This window comes from Notamacropus eugenii, chromosome 1, assembly GCF_028372415.1.
Source record: "Notamacropus eugenii isolate mMacEug1 chromosome 1, mMacEug1.pri_v2, whole genome shotgun sequence".
Lineage (NCBI taxonomy): Eukaryota > Metazoa > Chordata > Mammalia > Diprotodontia > Macropodidae > Notamacropus > Notamacropus eugenii.
The window spans coordinates 146656703-146678793 of NC_092872.1; the positions used below are offsets into that span (position 1 = coordinate 146656703).

The 22091-nt window shown below is 36.0% G+C and overlaps 1 protein-coding gene across 2 annotated transcripts in view; it reads left to right on the forward strand.

The window, feature by feature from the left end:
* The window catches only part of VPS13C (vacuolar protein sorting 13 homolog C), a 188637-nt gene that overhangs the window by 68459 nt on the left and 98087 nt on the right, over positions 1-22091 (forward strand). For both annotated transcript variants that reach the window (XM_072616388.1, XM_072616396.1), the window contains exons 27-38: positions 3192-3271; positions 4542-4601; positions 8028-8187; positions 8673-8789; positions 8872-8975; positions 10187-10354; positions 10811-11115; positions 12359-12506; positions 13234-13342; positions 16149-16285; positions 18990-19146; positions 19523-19602. In XM_072616388.1, the coding sequence (XP_072472489.1) occupies positions 3192-3271; positions 4542-4601; positions 8028-8187; positions 8673-8789; positions 8872-8975; positions 10187-10354; positions 10811-11115; positions 12359-12506; positions 13234-13342; positions 16149-16285; positions 18990-19146; positions 19523-19602 (1625 nt within the window). The remainder of the gene's footprint in view (positions 1-3191; positions 3272-4541; positions 4602-8027; positions 8188-8672; positions 8790-8871; positions 8976-10186; positions 10355-10810; positions 11116-12358; positions 12507-13233; positions 13343-16148; positions 16286-18989; positions 19147-19522; positions 19603-22091) is intronic.

Consider the following 22091-nt stretch of genomic DNA (forward strand, 5'->3'; position numbering starts at 1 on the left):
CTAGTATTTAACTTATCTTGTAAGGAATAAATGAGATAATGTATGTAAAATACTTCAGAAATCATAAAAAAACTAAGTAAATGTCAACTTCTATTGTTATATTCCCCAAGACTGACATTCATAAATTTCTAGAATTAATTGTTGGGTGCATAGGCATGCATTACACATTTTGTGTACTCAGGGTATTTTATTTTTTAAAAGGAAAAGATTTATTGAATTTTGAGTCATAAAAGACAATTTTTATTTGTCTCGCTGAGAAACTAAAACAAACTTAAAGAAAACAACAAACCTTACTTAAGGATAACATAAACTTTACGAATGGCTCCTTTTTATCATTTTCTTCCCTTTAATCTAAAATTACTGAACAACTTTTTGAACTTGTTTTTTCAACTAAAAAGCATCTTCTTTACTGGATCCTGCTTCCCTAGCCTTCTACTTGGCACAGAGGGTCTGATGAAATGTACATACTGAAAGTATAAAATTTATCTTTTTTGCTTCACTTGCTTATGTCCAGCAGCAGCCTTAGGGACGTTTACTATGGGCTGAGTCATGTCAAAGGGCAGAGTTAAAGGGGAAAAGAAGTTCTGGTTTATTTTTTCCTCTCTTGAGGGAACATCTGGTTGGAGACCCTAGGCAGGAACAAAGCACTCCCTGGGGGTGAGAAAGAAGAGGGCAGATAGTTTGTCTCCAAAGGTATTTTGGTTTCACTGAGCAGAAGTACCACGCAGTCAGGGACTATAGTGCTATGAAGTGAGTCTGGATGAGAGCTGTGAAAGGAACAGCTACATATTTTTGCATCCCTCCTCCTCCTCCTCCTCCTCTTTGTCACTAGAGCCTCACAAGACTGGTGGTGGTGGCCCCTCATAGATTCCAGATACTTGACAGGTGACCCCTTTGTGGTATCCTTGACCAAACTCAGAATGCTCTGTGTATGGGCCTATGGGTGAAGGGGGCATGGAGAACCCCCTTCTTTCACCTCCGTTCTGCAGATGATAAAGTCTGTCACAGACAATGTGTCATTTGGAAGATCTCATGAGGTTCATTACTGGAACCATGGTCATCTGACTTCTTCTCCAGTGTTCTTTTTGGTCTAGGTATCTGCTTTCCTTAGATAAGAGTAGAGTATTTTAAAAAATAACCCAGAAAAGTAGGCATGATCTTTGGGTGGGAATAATAAGTCAAGTAAACTAGCATTTATTAAGGCCTGCTAAGGCCAGTCTTGTACTGGGGATACAAAGAAAGGCAAAAAACACTGCATACTCTCAAGGATCACAGTCTAATGTAGGAGACAGCATGCAAACAATTATGTACAAAAAAGACACACATGGATTCAGGGAGCAGTGCCATAGGGAAGGCACTGAGATGGAGGAGGATTGGAGAAGGTTCTTGCAAAAGGTGTGACTTAGCTAAGACTAGAATGAAATCAGGGAAACTGTAGGGAGAAAGTCATGCAATTTCTTAGTTAGAAAGTGGAGTGTTATGTGTGAGGGGCAGCAGGGAAGCTGGTGTCGTTGGATGGCGGAGTACTTGGAGAGGAGTAAAATAGAAGAAGATTTGAAAGACAGAAAGAGTCAGGTTATGAAGGGCTTTAAAAGCCAAAGAAAGGATTTTTACCAGTAACTGTTCGCCTAGGGGTAATAGAGAGCCACTGGAACTGATTAAATAAAGGAGAGATATGGTGAGACCTGTAATTCAGGAAGATTTGACAGCTGAGAGAGGGATAGTTTGGAGTAGGGAGAGACTAGAAACAGGGAGAACAGTGGAGTATTGGAATGGTTGAGGCATGAAGTGATAAGGGCCTGCACTAAGGTAGTGGCAGTGGTGGAGGAGAGCAGGTATGTGAGAGATATGAGTGTGTGTGTGTGCATGTGTGCGTGCGTGTGTGTGTAGGAGAATAAGGAGTTGAAGCTGAAACCTGAGTTGCAAACGTGGGTGACTAGGAGTGAATAGAGAAGTTAAGAAGAGGAGAAGGTTTTGGGGGAAAGATTGTGAATTCAGTTTTAGACGTGTTGAGTTTAAGACGTCTATGGGACATCTAGTTTGAGCTGTCTAATAGGCATTTGGAGACATAAGACTGAAAGTCAGGAGAAAGGTTAGGGCTTGAAAAGTAAATCTTAAAGATTTCTCCATGGAGATGATAACTGAAATCATGGGAGCTGATGATGCTACCAAATGAAATATTGTAGAGGAGAAAAGGGTCCAGGGCAGAGCCTTAGGAGGTACCCCACAGTTAGCAGGTATGATGTGAATGAAGATTCAGCAGAGACAGAAAGAGCAGTCAGGTGGTAGGAGGAGAACCAGGACAGAGTGGTATCACAAAAACTTAGAAGATAGTATCAAGAACACAAGTGATTGACAGTGTCAGGGGTAGCAGGAAGGCCCAAAAAGATGACAATGAAGAAAAGGACATTAGACTTAGCAATTCAGAGGACATTCGTAACTTTAGTGAGAGTGGTTTGGTTGAATGATGAGGTCAAAAGCCAGACTGCAGAGCTAAGAAGAGAAAGGAAAGGAAGTGAAGACACCTTCTCCTTAAGGAATTTAATCACAAAAGGGAAAAGAGATACAGGATGGTAGTTGGTGGGGATAGATAGATCAAGGGGAGGTTTTGGGGGGGATGGAAGAGCCATGAACGTGTTTGTGGGCAGGAGGGAAACAGTCAGGTGTCTGAGAACCAACAGAATAAGGAAGATCGGGGTAATCTGCAGATGAGGCATGATGGAAGAGGACAACTTGAGCATAAAGAGGGATTTGCCTTGGCAAGAAGAGCCTCTTCTTCCTGTGAAAAGGGTGTAGAAAGAGTGTCAGAATGGGAGATGAAGAACATGGAAGAAGAAGGTGCTCTCTGTGCATGGCTTCAGTTTTTTCAGTTAAATATGAGGCATGACTCTCACTTGAGGATGAGGAGAGGAGGAACTGTGGAAGGCTTGAGGAGGGATGAAAATTTTGGAAAAGCTGCTTTTGGGAGGGGGATAGTAGATCAATTAGGAAAGTGTAAAAGGATTGCCTTACCATAGTGAGAGCCCAGTTCAGATTATGTAAGAAACTTGCAGTAGACGTAGTCAAGTTTTTCTTAAGCTGTCAGAGATAGAGAAAGATTTCAAATTTAACCCTTCAAAAGATCTCTTTAATAGGAAAAGTTTATCCTAAATTTTCAGCTATAAATAAGCAGTTTACTTTTTTCCTTCCAGGGACCAGAAAGAAACCACTTCATCTGATTAGTTCTTCTGACAAATCTGGGTTAGATCTTTTAAAAGTCGAATATATCAAGGTATGAATCTTTAAGATTTTTATATCATATTTCAAGTATATCTCTAGGAGACAGTGGGTTGCCAGAAGACTTTCAGTCTTTTTCAAAGACATCATTGATTTTTAAAATAGAATCTACCCTTCCCCCAACTCTGCATTCCATTCACTTTTGGCCAAAGATGGGTGTGTGTGTGTGTGTGTGTGTGTGTGTGTGTGTGTGTGTGTGTGTAGGTGTGGGTCTATGTATACACATATATATGCGTATACATGCATGTATACATGTGTCCAGGCGCAGCCCGCACGGGCTCACACATGTCCAAAGCATGCTCACATGTGTGTCAACATGTGTCCACATGTGTGACCATGCAGACCATGTGGGTGTCCACAGCATGCCCACAGGTGTGCACATGTGTCCACACAGTGCCTACATGTCCACAACATGTGTACATAGTGTCCACATGCGTGTCCACACCGTGTCTACACGCATCCCCACGCACGTCCCCACACGTATCCACAGTGTGTCCACACGTGTCCACAGGTGTCCATGCGCATGTCTACCTGCGCATCCACACATGTGCACATGTGTCCACACTGTCCACATGTCTCCACATACATATATACACACATATACACACATGCACATGTATACATATTACCATATCCATTGGATGGATGGAACAACTCTTGAAATACCTTGATTTACTCTTAGCGCGTGCCTCAGCCTCCTCTCACACTGTTTGTATTTGCAGGTGAGCCCTCTGTTAGCCATTTAGAGATAACTATAATTCCGTAGCTGAGAATGTGTCCCTGGGTGCTTGCTTCTCTTGTCATACCTTTTCTTTAAGGCCCTGAAGGGCATGTCCTTCCAAGCTTTAAAGGAGAGTAGAGTTCATGTATTATTGTTAAATAAGCATTTTAAACTTAGTGTGTGATCTTGATAGGGCGGGGGTTCCTTCTCACAGTATGCTTCTTCTGCCTCTCTTTCTGTGACTTCTCCCTGAGGGTCCCCTGGCTGTACTGAAGGCCTTCCTCTTTGAACTTTTAAGGCTACCAGCGCAGCCTGTAAGTTGTCCAGTCTTGTTCCTCATTCTGTGTTCAAAACTGACCCACTGCTTTCTGGGGTCACTCTTTTCCTTAGCAGTATCCTTCCTGCCATTTGTACTGTAGACATCATTTTGTTAATATGTTACAGTCCTTTTGCAAATCACTGATATTAGCTATAAAGTTTGATTAAGAAGATTGTTTCAACTTGACTGCATTTCCTTTATTAGAACTTTTAATTTCTCCTTTAGGCTGATAAGAATGGACCTAGTTTTCAAACTACTTTTGAAAACACGGAGCAAACATTTAAGGTAAATGAAAACATCTTACTCAAGAGAGGTTATTACTTAAAGCCTTTTTTTGTTTCAGTTAAGCAATATTGTCAAAGTAGTTCTAATTTAAAATTTATTTTTTCTTACATTGCATAAGATATAATTTAGTTAAGCTACAAGGATAGCATTCTAAATTGTACCCAAGAAAACTGAAAGAATTCCTTTCCTAAAGATAGAAGGAGTTTAAACCTAAATTTGCTTCCAAGAAAGCCAGATATTACCCAGGTACTGGACAGGCAGAACTAGAGATATAATCCTATTAATCAGCATTCATTTATTGAATGCCTACCATGTGCTAGCCACTGTGCTAAGCATTGGAGATACAAAGACAAACGTGAAAACATCTCTGTACTCAAGGAATAGAATATTCTTTTTGGGGAGAAGACATGTACATATGCAAATTTTTGCAAAATATATAAAAATAAATTCAAATTAATTTGGGTAGGGAAGTCACTTGCTATTGGGAAAATCAGGAAGAGCTTCATGTATGTGTAATACTTGAGCTGAGCTTATTTGTTTTTTAGTTTTTTCAATTAATGAGCATTTATTTTTTCTGTCACTTATTCTATCCCTTTTTATCTTTTCTTCTATCTGTCCCACTATCCCTTCTCCTAATAATAAAAACAAAAGAAAAACAAAACTCTCATACAAATGTGCAGAGTTAGCAAAATAAATTCCCATATCTGCAGTGTCCAAAACCCTCTATCTTGTTCATCACTTATCTGTCAAGAAGTAAGCAGCATGTGTTACCATTGGTTCTCTAGAGTTGTAGTTGGTCACTGTACCAGTCAGAGTTCTTAAATATTTCAAAGTTTTTGGCTTTAAAGTGTTATTGTATAAATTATTCTTCTAGTTATCCTTGTGCTTTTATCCCTGGGCTTAGTACAGTGTCTGGCTCACAGTAATCATTTAATAGATGATTGTTGATTGATATCTAGTTCTTGCTATACTCTAAGTCAGTTCATACAGGTCTTTCTAGGTTTCTTTTGAAATTTACCCTTTCATCAATTCTTACAGCAACACATTTCACTACATTCATATACCAAATTTAATAATTTCCTAATTCCTGAGTAGTTTCCCCTTAATTTCCAGTTCTCCTGAATCAAGATCTACCATAAATATTTTTTATACATTTGGGTCCTTTTTCTCTTTTTTTGATCTCTTTGGAATACTCCAAAGAATGTTTCCTAGTGATATCACTCAGTCAAAGATTATGCATAGTGTTGTGACTTTTGGGGCATGGTTCTTAATTGCTTTTCAGAATTACTGAACCAGTTAATAGCTCTGCCAACAATGCATTATTATGCATTTTCTTCACACCAACATTTGCTATTTTTTTTGCTCATCTTTGCCAAACTGAGAGGTGTGAAATGGAACCTTAGAGCTGCTCTAATTTGTATTTACCTGTTTATTAGAGATTTGTCTTTTTGATATTTTGGATACTTTCTATTGCAAATTGCCTATTCATATCCTTTGTTCATTTATATCAATTGTGGCAAGACTTTTGCTTATAAATTTGTATCTGTTACTCACATATCTTGGAAATGAAAACTTTGTCAGAGAAATTTTCTGCAAACATTTTTTTCCTCTAGTTAACTATTTCTCTTCCAGTTTCAGCGTCATTGGTATGGTTGTGCAGAACTTTTTAATTTCATGTATTCAGCAAATACATGTGATTGATTATGTGTTTGTATTATGATTATACTGAGATATTCTTTATCCCTTGTTTGACTATAAACTCTTCCCTTTTCTATAGTTATAAAAGGTAACATTTTCCTTGTTTCTATACTTTATTTATGCGATCTTATATTTAAGCCAAGTATCCATTTTGAGCAAATCTTAGTGTGTGATATGAAGTGGTAGTCTCAATTTAATTTCTTCCAGACACAAGGAGATAACATTTTACTAGGGGAGACAGCATATGTATTTATAAATATATGTGAGATATAAAAACAAATACAAGATAATTAAAAGTAGACACTAGAAGCTGGGTTATCAGGAACAACTGTATCTACAAGGTGATGCTTCAACTGAGCTTTAAAGGAAATAAAATTTTCTAAGAGATGGAGGTAAGAAGAGAGAACTTTCTGGGCATGAGAGATAACAGTCTGTGCACAGGGAGCTGCGAATTTTAGGTTTCTTGCCTGAGAGGTAAAGGAGTTAGTATTAGGTTCAGAAACTGTCTGGCCTAATTGCCGTGGGCTGCCCGGGTCCTCTTACCTAACTCAGGTCTTCAGTGGCCAGCGGGATAAATGTAATGAGAGAAGAGACCTCCAGAGTTAAACAGGTCTGTAGGCTTTATTCTGGATACAAACTACATGTCAGCATGCAGGGCGAGTTCTCTCCGTGGAACTCCCTTCTCCTTCTGGAGGAGAGAGGAACCCAACCCTCAGGCTTTCCTGTCCCCATTTAAGCTCTCCCAGCTGCATAGTTTGCTCATGGACGCCATGCATGCTCTCAGTCCCTTAGCTAATTAACAAAAAGGTGTGCTCAGACCACGGACCAATCTCAAGGGTGGGATGCTCTCCCCAGCAAGTTTCCACTGAGAAGAGGTGGAAAACGAGATAGCTCATGTCTCACTCCTCAAATCCCAGCTGTTCTCTGGGGAGCCTCGTGAGAGTTTGGCAGTTTCAAGAAGCCCTCACCTTTACCTGTCCGAGACCATTCACGTGAGAACTGAGCCTACCTTAACAAGAAACAACTATTTTCATTATCTATTAGTGTATAAAATCATCAGAACAACTCTATAAAATTTAAACAACATAGTCTTTAAGTGCTTTAGTACCTTAAAAAATTAATATTCTTTCCACTTCTTTCTTGATTCTCTGTTCAGTTTCATGTCTTCCCATTTGTTCAAGCTTTTTAAAGAACATCTTGGAAGGAGTTGAGATTTATAAGATTTATGTAGTCACTTGATAAAATACTCTTTTAAGTTTTGAATTTTTCTTTTCATGAACTTTTTACTCTTCTTTCAATTATTGACCTGTATTTTTGTCAGACCATTTAGCAACCGAGAATGCTTATATGTGCTTTTGTGTCATTATTAACTTGAATCATTCTTACAAATCCAGTATCTTCCTGATTGTTGTTGTGGAGTCATTTAGTCATGTCCAGTACTCGGGGTATTATAGACATCAATTTTTAACTTTATTTTTTGGGTGACAATAATAGAAAATTTCCTAACCAAGAAATAGTTTATATTGTGAAGATTAGGATTGCCAACAGAAAGGAATTAAAAACTATTGTGTAAGGAAGCTGTTAAGGTGCTTTAATCTTCTGACTTCCTCTTGAAGACTTTTGTTATGTGAAAAAGAAAGTTCAAGCTGCACTTACATAATTATACACCCCTATTGTGTACATTTCTTTTCTCCTGAAGGATTAATTGTCTTTTTTTTCTTAATAAAGGTGGCCTTTTCATCTTTAAATCTCATACTGCAAACACAAGCCCTTCTCTCTTCTATTAATTACCTAAGCACTGTTATCCCCTCAGAGGGCCAAACTGTTGCTGAGACAGAGTCACAACTTCGTAGTGAAAAGCAGCTAAAAAATATTACTCTGAAGAAAGGTATGATGAACACTTATTATCTCTAAGTAAGATAATTAAAAAGTTATTTCCTAAATTTGGCATTTCTCTCAGATATCTGATAGATTTTTCTAATGTTTAAAGTCTGGAATTTATTATAGATCTTGAAAGAGTTTGACATTATTTTAACAAAATTGTGGTTCAATATTTTGTATTTCAGGGAAGAATTAGTGCTTTTGACTGAACTAAAACTGTTGTCTGCTTCAGTTACAAATGTATATTTAAGGATTAACAAAAAGACTACATTTTCAATACTGACTGCTTACTAGAATATTATACTATGAAAGTTAGTTAAATCTTAATGAATGAAGTCAAATTATCCTTACTTTTTATTAATCCAGAGTTAGACTGGAAAAAGAAAAAAAATCACCTGAAATATATATTTTTTACTTAATTTAAAAAATCCAAAGATTTTGGATGATTAAAAGCCATTCAGAAATATATATATATGTATTTTTAATTTTCAGTTACTGTGCCCTCCAGAGATAATGACATTTTTAATTTCAAGCTGTTTGCGAAGTTGAATGCTTTCTGTGTCACTGTTTGTGATGAAAAGCACAATATTGCTGAAATAAAGATTCAAGGTAAAAATATCAACTGAATTCAGTATTTGTGAAGGGACAATTATTTTTCAGTAGCAGTATAAGAGTATGATTTGTTTTACAGGCCTTGATTCCTCCCTTTCTCTTCAATCAAAAAAGCAGTCACTTTTTGCACGACTAGAGAATATCGTTGTCACAGATGTTGATACAAGTGCAGTTCATAAACAAGTACGTGAACTTAAGTAAATATTTACTCTTTTTATGATTGAGTAGGTGTTTTTCTTGTTATTAGAAGATGTGAGTTGAATTCAGGGTCCTTTACCTGTGTGACCAGGGGCAACGTCTCTGAACTTCACCTTCCACATCCTTGGAAAATGGAGGTAATAATTTTACTGCCTGTCTTATAGGCTTGTCAAGAAAAGTACTTGAAAAAGCATAAATGTAAATTTATGATGGTAATAAGAATAAAGTCCTATAAAAATGCAGATATTTTACTTATGACTTATCAACTAGAACAGGATCACAGCTGGAAGAGAGATTCTAGAGATCTTCATGTCCAGCTCCCTTATTTCACAGGTGTAGAAACTGAGACCCAAATGTGTGAAGTGACAGAATCTCTTAGGTAGCCAGAATGAGTGGTGATAAAAGCTAAGGATCTCTGAGTGTGGATGTATCAGGCACAGAACTAGTAAATCAAGTATTTATTAAGCATCTTCTGCATGCCCCGCACTGGAGGTGGGATCTGAATTCAGCGGAGCTCGACCTCTGATTTAGGCCCTGTGCTATAATCTTAGCCTCCTCCCCCCCCCCCCCCCCCCCCCCCGCCCCCATACAAACGCATTGGCTTCTGGAATCGGGCCAACTGGTCAAGAACACCTACTGGGTGAGTTAGGGACACACATGCCACAGCTGCCTTTGATGCTGTCCCTAAAGGAAGGGTACCTGCCAGGGCTCTTTAGCCCAGTCACCCCTGCTTGCCTCACTTGACTCCACTGTTACTGTTTTTTACCTCCAGACTTTTTTCTGTTTGTAAATATCTGTAGCTAGTCTCCCAGTAATACGTCATAGCCTTTCTTTTGCCAGCTAACATAAGTCATAGGCAGAAATTTTCTTCTCCTCAGCTGCCTTGTGGCCCTAGATAGTACAATGAAAGTCTCCCAGGAATACTTACAGGGCATTGTAAATGGCCCCCCTTGGGTTCTGTTCTGCCTCCTCACTTGGCTGTACTTTTCTCACTTTACTGATATTCTGTGGCAATAGGTCATATGTGGTATCCTGGGAAGCACCAAGATATAAGATGATTGACCTTGCAGTCAGGAAAGATGGGGTCAAATGCTCCCTCTGATACCCATCAAGAGCAACTTACTTTACTTCTCCAACCCTTAAGGCTACTCTTCTATAAAATGGGAGTAGTAATCTACACAATGTTGCTTTTTCAGGCTGTCTCAATAATGGGCAATGAAGTCTTCCGTTTTAATTTGGATTTGTATCCTGATGCTACTGAAGGAGATGCTTACTCTGACATGTCTAAAGTGGATGGGGTAGTGTCACTGAATGTGGGATGTATTCAGATAGTCTATCTTCATAAATTCCTGATGTCACTCCTGGTAACGTTACTGTTTCCTTCATTTTTGAGTTAACAATGTTTGCATACTCAAACACTGAAAATTCTAGATTCTTGGAGGTTTTGTGCTAGATATGTTCCACATACTGATAGTATTTATGTTTTAACATGTTGCTGTTCTTATGCTCAGGTAGCTGAGTTATGAGAGTCACTTAGTCACCTAGGCTGTGATTGGTGAACTCTGGCTAAAACCTAGTAGGGTGAAGGTTGTTGATTCAGACACCGTTAAGGCAATTTGATTTTGGTCTGTTCCATGACCACAGACTTCTGGCACTGTCAGGAGCCTCATAGATAGGTGCTATCATTCAGTGGAAACACAAGAACAGAAAAAATGTTTCTTAAATATTTATAAGCTAAAAACAACTTTAAGTGTCTGGGAAAACAGTAACATCTGAAGGCCATTGTACATCTGACATTTTTATGTTTTTTATTTGAATAGAATTTCTTGAACAATTTTCATATGGCCAAAGAAGCACTGAGCACTGCCACCGCCCAAGCTGCAGAAAAGGCTGCCACAAGTGTGAAAGATCTTGCCCAGAGGAGTTTTCGTGTTTCTATCAGTATTGACTTGAAGGCACCAGTTATAGTCATTCCACAGTCTTCCATTTCCTCTAATGCAGTAGTGGTTGATCTTGGATTGATCAGAATACAAAACAAGTTTAGTCAGGTATCTGGTGAAGACTGCTTACTACCTCCAGTAATTGACAAAATGGTTGTGCAGCTAACAGAGCTTAAACTTTCTAGGTATGATCTTTTCATATTGATTAATTTTTGTCTTTTACCACTACCTTTTCAAAAAATTGCATGACACCAATTTACTATATTGGAACTTGTTTTAATTTAAATTATGTGTCTGAAACCACATTTAATAAGATCCTATCCAGGAGAAAGAATTACTGAAATATCAAGATGCTTTTGTAAAATAACTCCACAGAACTAATTCTGAAGAAAACTTTTTGAGGATCCGTTTTAACTTGAAAGACTACTGTGTATATAGTGGTGTAGTCTATAGTAGAGTAGAGTATACTATACTATAGTGGATGCAGAGTATTTAATTATATTCTTGGATAAAACTCATTAACAGGTATTTAATATTATTTGATGAATCAATAAAAAATATTTAGTAAACACTTAACTGTGTCCAAGGTACTGTTCTAAGTACTGAGTACACAAACACAAAAGTGAAAAAGTGCTTTTCCTCTAGGAATTTCCTTCTAAGAGGAGACAATACACAGAGAGGAGTGGTGGCCAGGGGAGTGTGTATAAGTCTGGGATGTCACAGGCATAGTGAGTGGACCCTTATAAGATTTGCTCTCTGTGCCCTTTCTCAAGCAGTGGTGATATTATTTTTGATGATGGTTCCCAGAACAAGAGGTGTGGGAAGTAGCAGAGGAGGAGCTGTTGAGATGGGGGAAAGGGCCGGATGTTTGGCAAGAAGACAACCGGGATAGATAACTAGATAAAATGTGAAGGCGTATGTTTTGATCTGCATCAGGCTAGATGTTGTGAACTATAATCATACTCATGTCTCTGTAATGGTTCTTGTAAGTTCTGTAATTCTAATCAGTTCTGTGCTTTAATGAACATTACCTTATTACTTAATTCCTTTTAATAATTTATTAATAGATTGAGTTTTGAAAGTCCTAAAAATGCAATGCTGGTAATATGTATTTTAAGTCAAAATGTTAATCATTTTTTCAGAACAATGATTTTGACTTTTCTTTAGTGAATGTTGTCACTGGACATGGACTCAAAAGTCTTGTGTTCTAGTCTTGTCTCCTTCAAATATACTGAGGATGTCATTAGATTACTTATCTTCAATTATCTTGCCTGCAAAATGAGGGTAATAATTCTTATACCATCTACTTCTAGGCTATTTGGTGCAGAGTACTTTGAAAAAAAGCTTTGTAAATGTGCACTGTTATTAGTGGAATGTCATAATTGGTAGACATCAGTTTCAGGTTTTTATACTTTGATATTTTATTAGAACAGTGATTCAGCCAGGTGTCTCTCAGCCTGATATTCAGCTACTTCACCCTATTAATTTGAATATTTTGGTGAATCGGAATCTAGCTGCAGCTTGGTATCATAAAATTCCTATAATGGAAATTACAGGACATCTTGATACAATGAATGTAAGTATAAATATGTATTTGTATATATATTTTACTTTTTGAAATTTCTAGAATATGGAGAATTATTTATTATGTTTATGAACACAAATGATATTTATTCATTGGCTTGAAAAAAATAATAGAAAAATATTTGGCAGGTTGTCCAAAGATAGAATTCTTCAGATTTTGCGTGAGTATAAATTTTTAGGTATTACTTCTTTCTTACTGTTTTTTAGAAGTACACTTTGTCAGGTATATTTTATGTATGTGCACACACATATACACACCCACACATGCAAACACAGAGAGATAGAAAAATACATTTAAGGCAATCTGAGTAGTTAAAAGAAAAGAAAATGTTTTTAACACTGTTGGATAGCCATTTGTACTATACTGGAATGGTAATTTAGACAATAGAGTTTTATCCATTTAAAGAAATTTGCCCTTTCTCTTTGTTTTAAAGTTAGCTTGATGCTTGCATATTTCTCTTCCAGTAGGGGTCAAATAATTTAGTTAATATATATATTTTTTTATGTGCTAACCAGTCGTATGTAAAATTTTAATATTGAATAATAGTGAAATACTTGAACCTGGATTGATATGATTTGCTTACTTAATGCTATGATGACCTTACCCTGTGATCTAGATTAATATATATTTAATGAATTCTTTAATGTGGGCATATTATAATATAATATGTATGTGTATATATATTCATAACACTTCTGAAAGTGTTATTGCCTTACAGGTTGGCCTAAATCAGGATGATTTGAGTCTTTTGCTTAGAGTATTAGAAGAAAATCTTGGGGAAGCTTCTGCAGGAATGGATAAAATAGAATCAAGAATACAAGAGAAAAGTAAGAGACCAGTTAATATAGAAATAGTATTCCTCCTCCCTCACCCCGACCCACCCCCCACATTCATAATGGTGATTATAACTATGTTCCTGTTTATTCATGGAAAGGAAGTTTGATAAAAGTAAAATAATGCTAATAATAGATGGTATTTACATAGAACCTAAAGGCTTCCAAAGTGTTTTTATGTATGTAATCTCATTTGATTTTCACAACATCCCTATGATATAGGTATTATCATTATTATCTCCATTTTACCTCAGATTAAGTGGTTTTCCCAACACAACATCACAAATTAAGTGTCTGAGGTAAAATGCTAATCAAAAGTACCCAAAGGCAATTCTGTCATTCTACGAGCTACACCATACTTTCCCCTTAAGAAAAGATTACCAGATATGTTACTTAGACAGAAAACTTGACTCAACCAATGAGGCAACTGTAGGATTTTGAACCCAGGACACCTAAGTCACTGTTTTTATATCTGCCCAGTGAGGAAAATAATACCTGCTAAACTGTCTCACTGGATTTTGAGAGGTTCAATTTTTAATATATGTAAAAAAGGGTTTTATGGATTGTGGAGGTAAATATACATATTAGTTGTAGTTTTTCAACATTTAAAGATGATATTACTTGTCAGAAATTTAATTTTCAAATGGAAACTGTTAATTTTAGTAATTAACTCTGTGCCAAGAGGAATTATAAACCAGAGTTAGACAAATTCTAGCTGAATCTATTAGACAAGAAAGTGAGAGATATGACAAGGACAAAGCCTTATGATGAATTAAAGCTAAAAATATGTTAAACCTTAACATATTCACTCAGCACCAGCACTGTGTACCCCATTTTCCCCCATCTCTGTGCTCTGCCAGAGATATACAAACTATACTAAAAGTTTGTATCTAGTACCTGCTTAGGGATTTCCCACCTTGTTCAGAGACTCTACCACTTATTCTCTCTTTCTCCACCTCCATTTTTGACTTTAACCTATCTCCTATGTAGTTGTAATGAACAGCAGCCTCTGACTCTACCCAGCTCTTAATGCTTAATACACTGGTGCAACCAAAACCCAACTTATCCTTTTCTAACCCTGCAAAAAGTGGTAGAAGCTGATTCAGCCCAATCAGAAAAGCAAAGAATGAGAGTCATGGAAAGAACTGTGGCAGAAAGGGCCAGTGTTAATTGCTTCACTAAGTCTGGAAGGTAAAGGATTGAAATCCACCTGACCCAGTCAGTCCTATTCCTCTGGAAGCTACTTAGGGCAAGGACTGGGACCATTGAAAAATCCTCCAAAGTGGAAAGAGGCTATGAAAGATTTGCAGTCTATGCAGGAGTCTACCCCTCTTAAGAGGAGAAAATACAAAAACACAAAGTATTTCAAGAGGAAAAAAAATCAGTTAAAAATCTAGCTCATAGACATATATAAACCAACAGGGAATATACTAGAAAGAAGGAAGAGTGAACACTGAATTCTCAAAGAGGTCACAAGATTCTCTTTATAAAAGAAATTGAACCAGTGTCTGATGAAAAACAGAACCCACGAAACCAATAACAAGATGTTCCAGAATGGTTTAAAAGAGACATGAAAAGCCTAACAATTTTAGAAGGGAATAAATTTGAGAACTTTTAATATTCATAGCAGAAATAATTATCTGATTGGAAAGCTTGTCATGATGGCAAGTTTTCCAAAGAATTAAAAAGATAGTAGATTTGGAATATAAAATACTGAGGGATAGTCTGGAAGAAAATAAACAAAGGCAATAACTTTAAAAGAACCATAATCTTTCCAAAATTTATTTTAGGAACGGAAATACAGAAATAAGGAAGTAAAATCTTCCAGAAGAACTTACCAAGTACCAATAATAATTATAATAACACTAGCTAACATTTATATAATGCTGTAAGGTTTGCACAGAATGTTATATAGGTTATCTCATTTGACCCTCATGACTTGGACACCGTAATATAGGAAGTAACACAGAAAACTTCCCAAAACTCTTCCAAAGGGAAAAACATAGGGCATCCATTTAAGGAATCCATAGGTCCAGGGAAGAAAAAACAAAATGAAAAAACCTGTACTACAAACTTCCAAGATACACAGTAGTTAAATTTAATAGTTGCATTAACAAACAACAAATTCTATGACCAGAAAGAAGAAAAATCTTCAAATGTAATTGAAAGGAAATTCCAATACACAAGTCTGTTCTTCACTGAGCAGAAATCACAGAAGGGAATAGGATAATATATTCCCCCAAAAAAGTAGAGGAGCTCAAGCTGCAACTCAGAATGACATATCTGTAAAAATTGAACCTAATTGTCAGCTGAAAAGGTGGATTTGTGACAAAATAAATACATTTGAGGCATTCCTGCAAAAAAAAAAAAAAAGATATCTATATATCTGTAAGCAGAATATTCAAACTGCAAACAAAAGTCTAAAAATTACAGCTCCCAAGGTGGGGGGGCGGGAATGATGAAATAACCTGCTTCATCTCTGCAGAGACCGACGTAGGGAATGAAACATCAACAAAAGGCAGGAGGGATTATCAAGTGATTTTTTTTTTTTAAATACATGAGGATAAAAATAAAACTGAAATTTAAAGATATAGAAGGAGGGAGAAATATGAGGAGAGTGATAACGAGCACTACTTTTTTAAAAAAGGGAATTTAGGTTTTTGCAATGTGATAGAACCAAATCCCCCTAGACATTAATGTTTAACTTCTAATTGGAAAAATAACTAGTTTTTAAAAAAATTCTATGACTTTTTTAGGACAGAATTAAATAATTTTTGTTCCTTTTTATGAATTTATTTAGGTAAAATTAAAGAACCTTTTGAGAAGTTCACATCACAACAAGGTTTACCTATGTCAAAAGAAATTCTGCCTACTGGAGTTGAAGAAATTGTGCCAAAAGATGTCACTAACGTACTGCTAAAATTTGAAATTAAAGAGGTGTGTTTGTGTATTTATAACTAAGTTTTGACTGAGAATAGTTGAAAACTTGGAATTACTTTTAGAAATTTGAAATCATGCAACTCTTTGGAAGTAAAAATATCCGTATTACTAATTTAATCTTCCTGAATCCTTCAATGGATTTTTATGCTCCTTGCTGTGATGCAGATTACAGTCCTTCTATGACTTCTTATCCAGGGGAGCTCTTGTCTATGTCTGCCCATATATATCTTCTTGGGGAGGGGTCCCCTCCCATTCTTACTGTCTTGCCATTGTGGAGATGCCAGTACAGCAGGTGTCCCATCCATTGGTCATCTCCCACTCTTACCCTAAAACTAGTTCCCTTTTTTTGTGCAGACAGACACTTGTCTGAGGGCATCACCTTTTTTGCTCCTTTTCCTGTATAGTTCATTGCTGGTTATGTGCTGTAGCATACCAAGGTAAACCATATGCTTCTTGTCTTGAGAAGTGTGTACAGTAGGTTGTCTTTGTTTCAGTGATGTATCTCAGAGGGAAAATTTTAGCATAAAGTGCGACTTAATTTGTAATAAGTAAGATGAGACTTGGACTTTAGGGAGTTTTTACTTTTTTAAACAGGAATAAAGCATATAAAGGAAACGGAATAAAAAGTAAATTAAAGGAATTTTTTTTGAGAAATCCTTGAGAACAGAGAGAACGTCCTAAAGAATATAGAAGATATCTATCCTTTTGACCCTACAAATTCCTGGAGCAGTATTAATGGATTTCCCATGCCCTTTTATTTTTTTTTATTCTTGTATAGTTTTAGTAGAGATCTTGCTTTAATCTAGTTGTGAGACAGAGGTCTATATCATAAAGAATATTATAAGAGAGTAAGCTACTTTGATAAATTAAGAGCTCCTAGCACATATAAATAATCATATAATACAGCATCATATCTATCTATACCTTATCATTTGTACCATAACTACTGTTAACTTAAACACTGAATAATATTTGAATTGATAATACTTTTTTCTGTGATGTCAGGAGAATGTGACCATTTACATTTATAAAATTTTTTTTTATTTTCTTCCTTTTTGAGTGGTCTTCATGTTTGTCTTTGTTTTCCAAAAGTGATTTTCTTTATGTTTAGTACTTATTTTTATTCATCATTTGATTTTTTGGTGTGATTCATGAGACCTTAGTAACACAGTTCTTACTGGAAAATTTGGCACACTACTTTTATTCGTGTCTACTGGAAACATTATTACTAGGTTAAGAGTATTTTAACCCCCCAAAGAATTGGGTAATGAAATTGGATTTACTAAAATATAAATAATCCCATTTCCTAATTATATATTTTTCAGAGATATCCTTATTGTCACTTTAGGCAATTTTCAGATCATTTGCTAAAAAAAGCTATAATACAAGATACAGGCAAAACTCTAATGTAATTGTTTAGAAGGAAAGTGCTTTTGGTTACTACTGCTGTTTACTACCTTTATGATCTCATTGATAATGGCAGTGTAATTTAATAGTAAAATCAGACGTTTTCTGCTTTTTATAGATTCTTCTGAAAAATATTTTTCTTTTATTAGCTAATTAGGTTTTTCGCTTTAAGCAGACTATACGTTTTAAACTTACATGTAGGAACCAGCCTATTTGTAAATGGGTAGATAGCCCAAATGGCATGCGTCTGGGTTCTTGAAAACAGTGGCAGCAAAATATAAAGTCTGACCTGAGGAATCATCAGTTGACAAGTATTTGTTAAGTGCCTGCTGTGTGCCAGGCATTGTGTGCTAGGTGCTGAAAAGATAAAAACAAATTATAAAAAGTCCCCATCTTGCATTTTTTCTATTTCTTTTTTTTTTTTAACATTCTTTTTATTTCCAAATATATCTATCTCACCTCTTCTACTCATGGAGTGATCCCTAGGAACAAAAAAAAAACCTGGAAGAATATAGAAGAGAAGATTTTAAAAAAGGAACTTATCAAAAACTATCAGTACTTGAACTGAGTTTGACAGTATATTCAGTATTCCCTCTCCCTCTTGGTTTTCATAATTACTCAGTATTCGTTTTTGTTATTGTTTGTTCCATTTATGTTATTGTAGTCATTTGTACATTATTTTTCTGGTTGTACTTGCTTCACTTTGCATCTGTTCATTTGTGTCCAACACCTTAGAGACCTTCCTCTAAGTCTGTTAAGATTATATATAGTTATTCACTTTTTTGTCCTTGCTACATGAGTAGCCCACAGCCTCTAAGTGTTTTTCCATCCTATGAAATCTTAATACTCCAGACATTTAAAAAAAAAGTCTGTAAGTGCTTTTCATATATCATTTGGGCTGTTTGGGCTAGCATTCCTCTCTGATCTTCGACAAGTTATTTATGATGTGCAGTGAGTTCCTCATCTATGAAAAGGATCCCGTTAGTTCAGTATCAGCTTCCCTCCCCAAGGTTTAGTGTAGGAAGAATAGTGAAAATAGCACAGGAAATAACTTCATCTAGAATCTCAGTTTTTAGATTTCACTTTTTCATTTACTAACTCTTGAAGTTACAGTTATACAGCTATAATGTTCCCAAAATCTCAGTGATTTTATCCTTCTAGTGTGCCTAAATTTATGCTCAGATGATAATTTAGGTATATAATAATTGGATTTTTTATAGCATGCTGTCACTCTTTGGTTCATCTACTTTGAGAATGGTAGAATCAGTGAAATGTGTGGCATTCATTTTCTTAGGTTCTGGTGACATTGATGAAAAAATCAGAAAAAAACCCCAAGCCTTTACATGAACTGAATGTGCTACAACTTGGAGTGGAAACCAGAGTTAAAACCCATGACATGACTGCTAAGATGTATCTAAAAAAAATTAACATGAAGTCTCATGATTTCACAGGTGTGTGTAAAATATAAACTTAGTGAAAGATGTTTATAGCAGAAAGAGATCTTTTGTGCTTTCTTGTCATCATGCTAAGGAACTAGAGAGTGGTATTGTAAAACATTTCATGGAACAATTTTTAGTAAATAAAATTTTATTTTCACTGGATCTACTGATTGTTTAACAGAAAACTTTGTTAATTTCTTTAGAAGCATAATTATAATAAGTGAAATAGAGGCTACTGTCGTAAGTTTACACTTTTATTAGGGTTTATTAAAATGGAGCAGTTGCTGTATCATGTCTTGACAGTGAGGTTTTAGAAAAGTTGTCATTGGGTTTTAAAATGTGACTTTCAAGTATGTTGATTTTTTAGGCAAGTCTGTCTTTCTTATAGATTCTAAAGGAGAACCTCTTTATATCATTAACTCTTGTAATGTAACTGATGAGCCACTTCTAAAAATGGAACTCACAAAGGTATTGTTATTTGTTTCTAGAATTCTTTACTATTTGTATGTCTGGAGCAATGTTATTTATTTTGAATTTTTCTTCCTCTTCTTCTTTACTTGATGTTTCCAGAAAATCTATCCTGGAATCATTATGGAAAATTATTTAAGCTTGTGTGTACTGGTCTTCTACTGCTCTTGGAAATTTCTATTCATATTTAAGACTTTCAATTCCATTTATTAGAGATTTGTCAGTTCAGAGTCAGAGTTAAAGAGAAGTTTAGGTGCATTTAGTATAATCTAGATTTCTTTACATTGCTCCTTTCAGCTGTTTCTGCTCTTCCTAAAAATTCACTGTTAAATTGAAACTTCATGTATTTGTGAGAGACGTAGACAAAGACAGGGTGTAAGAAGAAAAAATTCAATTGCAAGTAGTTGAATAGCTAGTTTTTATTTCAGGTTTGGAGCTTAAAATGCCTGTGGTTTAGGAAGAGAAACTATTAGCACAAACTATCACAGAATGATAGAATCATAGAGTTAGAGCTGAAAAGGCTCTTTAAAAGGCCCGTAGCCCTCTCCCCTTTATTTTATAGATAAGGAAACTGAAAAGCATTTAAGGCTTGCCCAGGGTCATACTGCTAGGAAGTTTCTGAGGTAGGATTTATACTCAGGTTTTCATGACAGTAAGCCTAGTGCTCATTCACTACCCACCTAACTGCTTATTAACTGTGCGTCATTATTATTTTTGGTTGATATTTACCTGGTTGCCTAGTCATCTCTTTCCCTGACTGGCACCACAGATCCAAATCAGTTACCAGCTCTACCCTGGCAAACCTTGAATCATTTTTCTCTTTCTATTTACACTGTCACCTTCCAAGTGAAGGCCTCTCCTAGTTCTCATCTAGGATCCTGTAACCTTCTAGCTGATTTCTTTGTTCCCAAACTTTCCTCCCCCAAATGCAGCCTTTACGTAGATATTAAAATAGTCTTCTCAAAGCAAGGTCCAACTATGTGACTGTCCTGTTAAAAAATTTTTTTATTATGTAAGTATTAGAGATAAAAGACCCTTTAGAGGTTTTATTTTTATTTCTGCTTCTGTTTTTGTTTTTAGTTCAGCACTCTTATTTTACCAGTAAGGAATCTGAAATTCAGAGACATTTGGTCACTTTCATATAGCAGGCTAGGAGTAGGTCTGATGATTCTAAATTCAGTGCTTTTTTTATTCTCCTAAACTAAAATATAAATTAATGAACTCCTCGTCCTGTTATCAAAGATCCAAGACCCTTTACAGTCTGACTCCACCCTACATTACTGGTCTTATTTTATACTACTCACCTCAATACTGTGTTCCAACCAGGTTGAACTGAACTCTGCTTTTATTTCCCAGTCCTGTACCACCTCTGTGCATTTACCCAGAAGCTGCCATATCCAGGCTTTCACATCTCTGCTTCCTGAAATTTTTCTCTGTTTTAAGACCTAGTTTGGGTCCTGCCTCATCCATGAAGTTTTCTATGATCAGCAGCTTCTGTTCTTTCCTCTTTTCTCCCTAATAAAAGTTCTTTTTTCTTTATGTTTTCCTTATATTTCTGTGTATTATTCTGTCCAGATTTCTTTTTTGCCCTTATATTTTCCTTTGTATCATGCTGTAGCAAGGATCACAGATTCTGAGCTGGGAGAAACCCTTTGAGATAATCTTATTCCTGTCAAAACTTCTTCCCTTTGCCATGTTAAATTGATATTTTCTTGAGGACGGTGACTGATTTTTCATCTTTTGTCCCATAGGACCTATAACAGAGGTGCTTAATAAAGTTGGAGCATATATAGCCTCATTGCTTTAAATTAAAGGGAGCTAAAAGGGAGTTAGGAATACAAGAGTAAGGGATGAGAAGGTAAAGATTGTTACATTGGAGTAAAAAGTCGGAGTCCTGTCTTTTATCTCAGCTAGTGGCAAGTAGTCTTTGAGTTTAAATTATAGCTGTGACCTTGGTCAAGCCACTTCTCTGAGAATCAGCTTCGTTATCAATAAAGTGAGGCAGCTAGCCTAGATCATCTCAAAGTCTCTGAGAATCAGCTTCATTATCAATAAAGTGAGGCAGCTAACCTAGATCATCTCAAAGTCTCTTGAGAATCAGCTTCGTTATCAATAAAGTGAGGCAGTTAGCCTAGATCTTCTCAAAGTCTGTTCCAGCTCAGGCTGTTGAATTCTTTTCATTTAACCTTTTACCTTCTCTGGCAGTGCCAGAAAATGTACTGCAAGAAACCTTTTTCAGTAGCAATACTTGCTTTTAAAAGCAGAAACAATAATCACATACAGAGAACCACTTTCCCCCCTTACATTTTCTTTCCATAGTATAGCAGAGGAAATGCAAGGAGAGAAAATAATCAAATGATTATGGTCCATTTAGAATATGCTTTCTTACATTTTGCCATCCATTCAAAGTGCTATAGCATGTGGAACCATTTTTATACTGTGCATATAAATTTACTGAGCTTTATTGGAAATATGAAGAGTTTGGAATT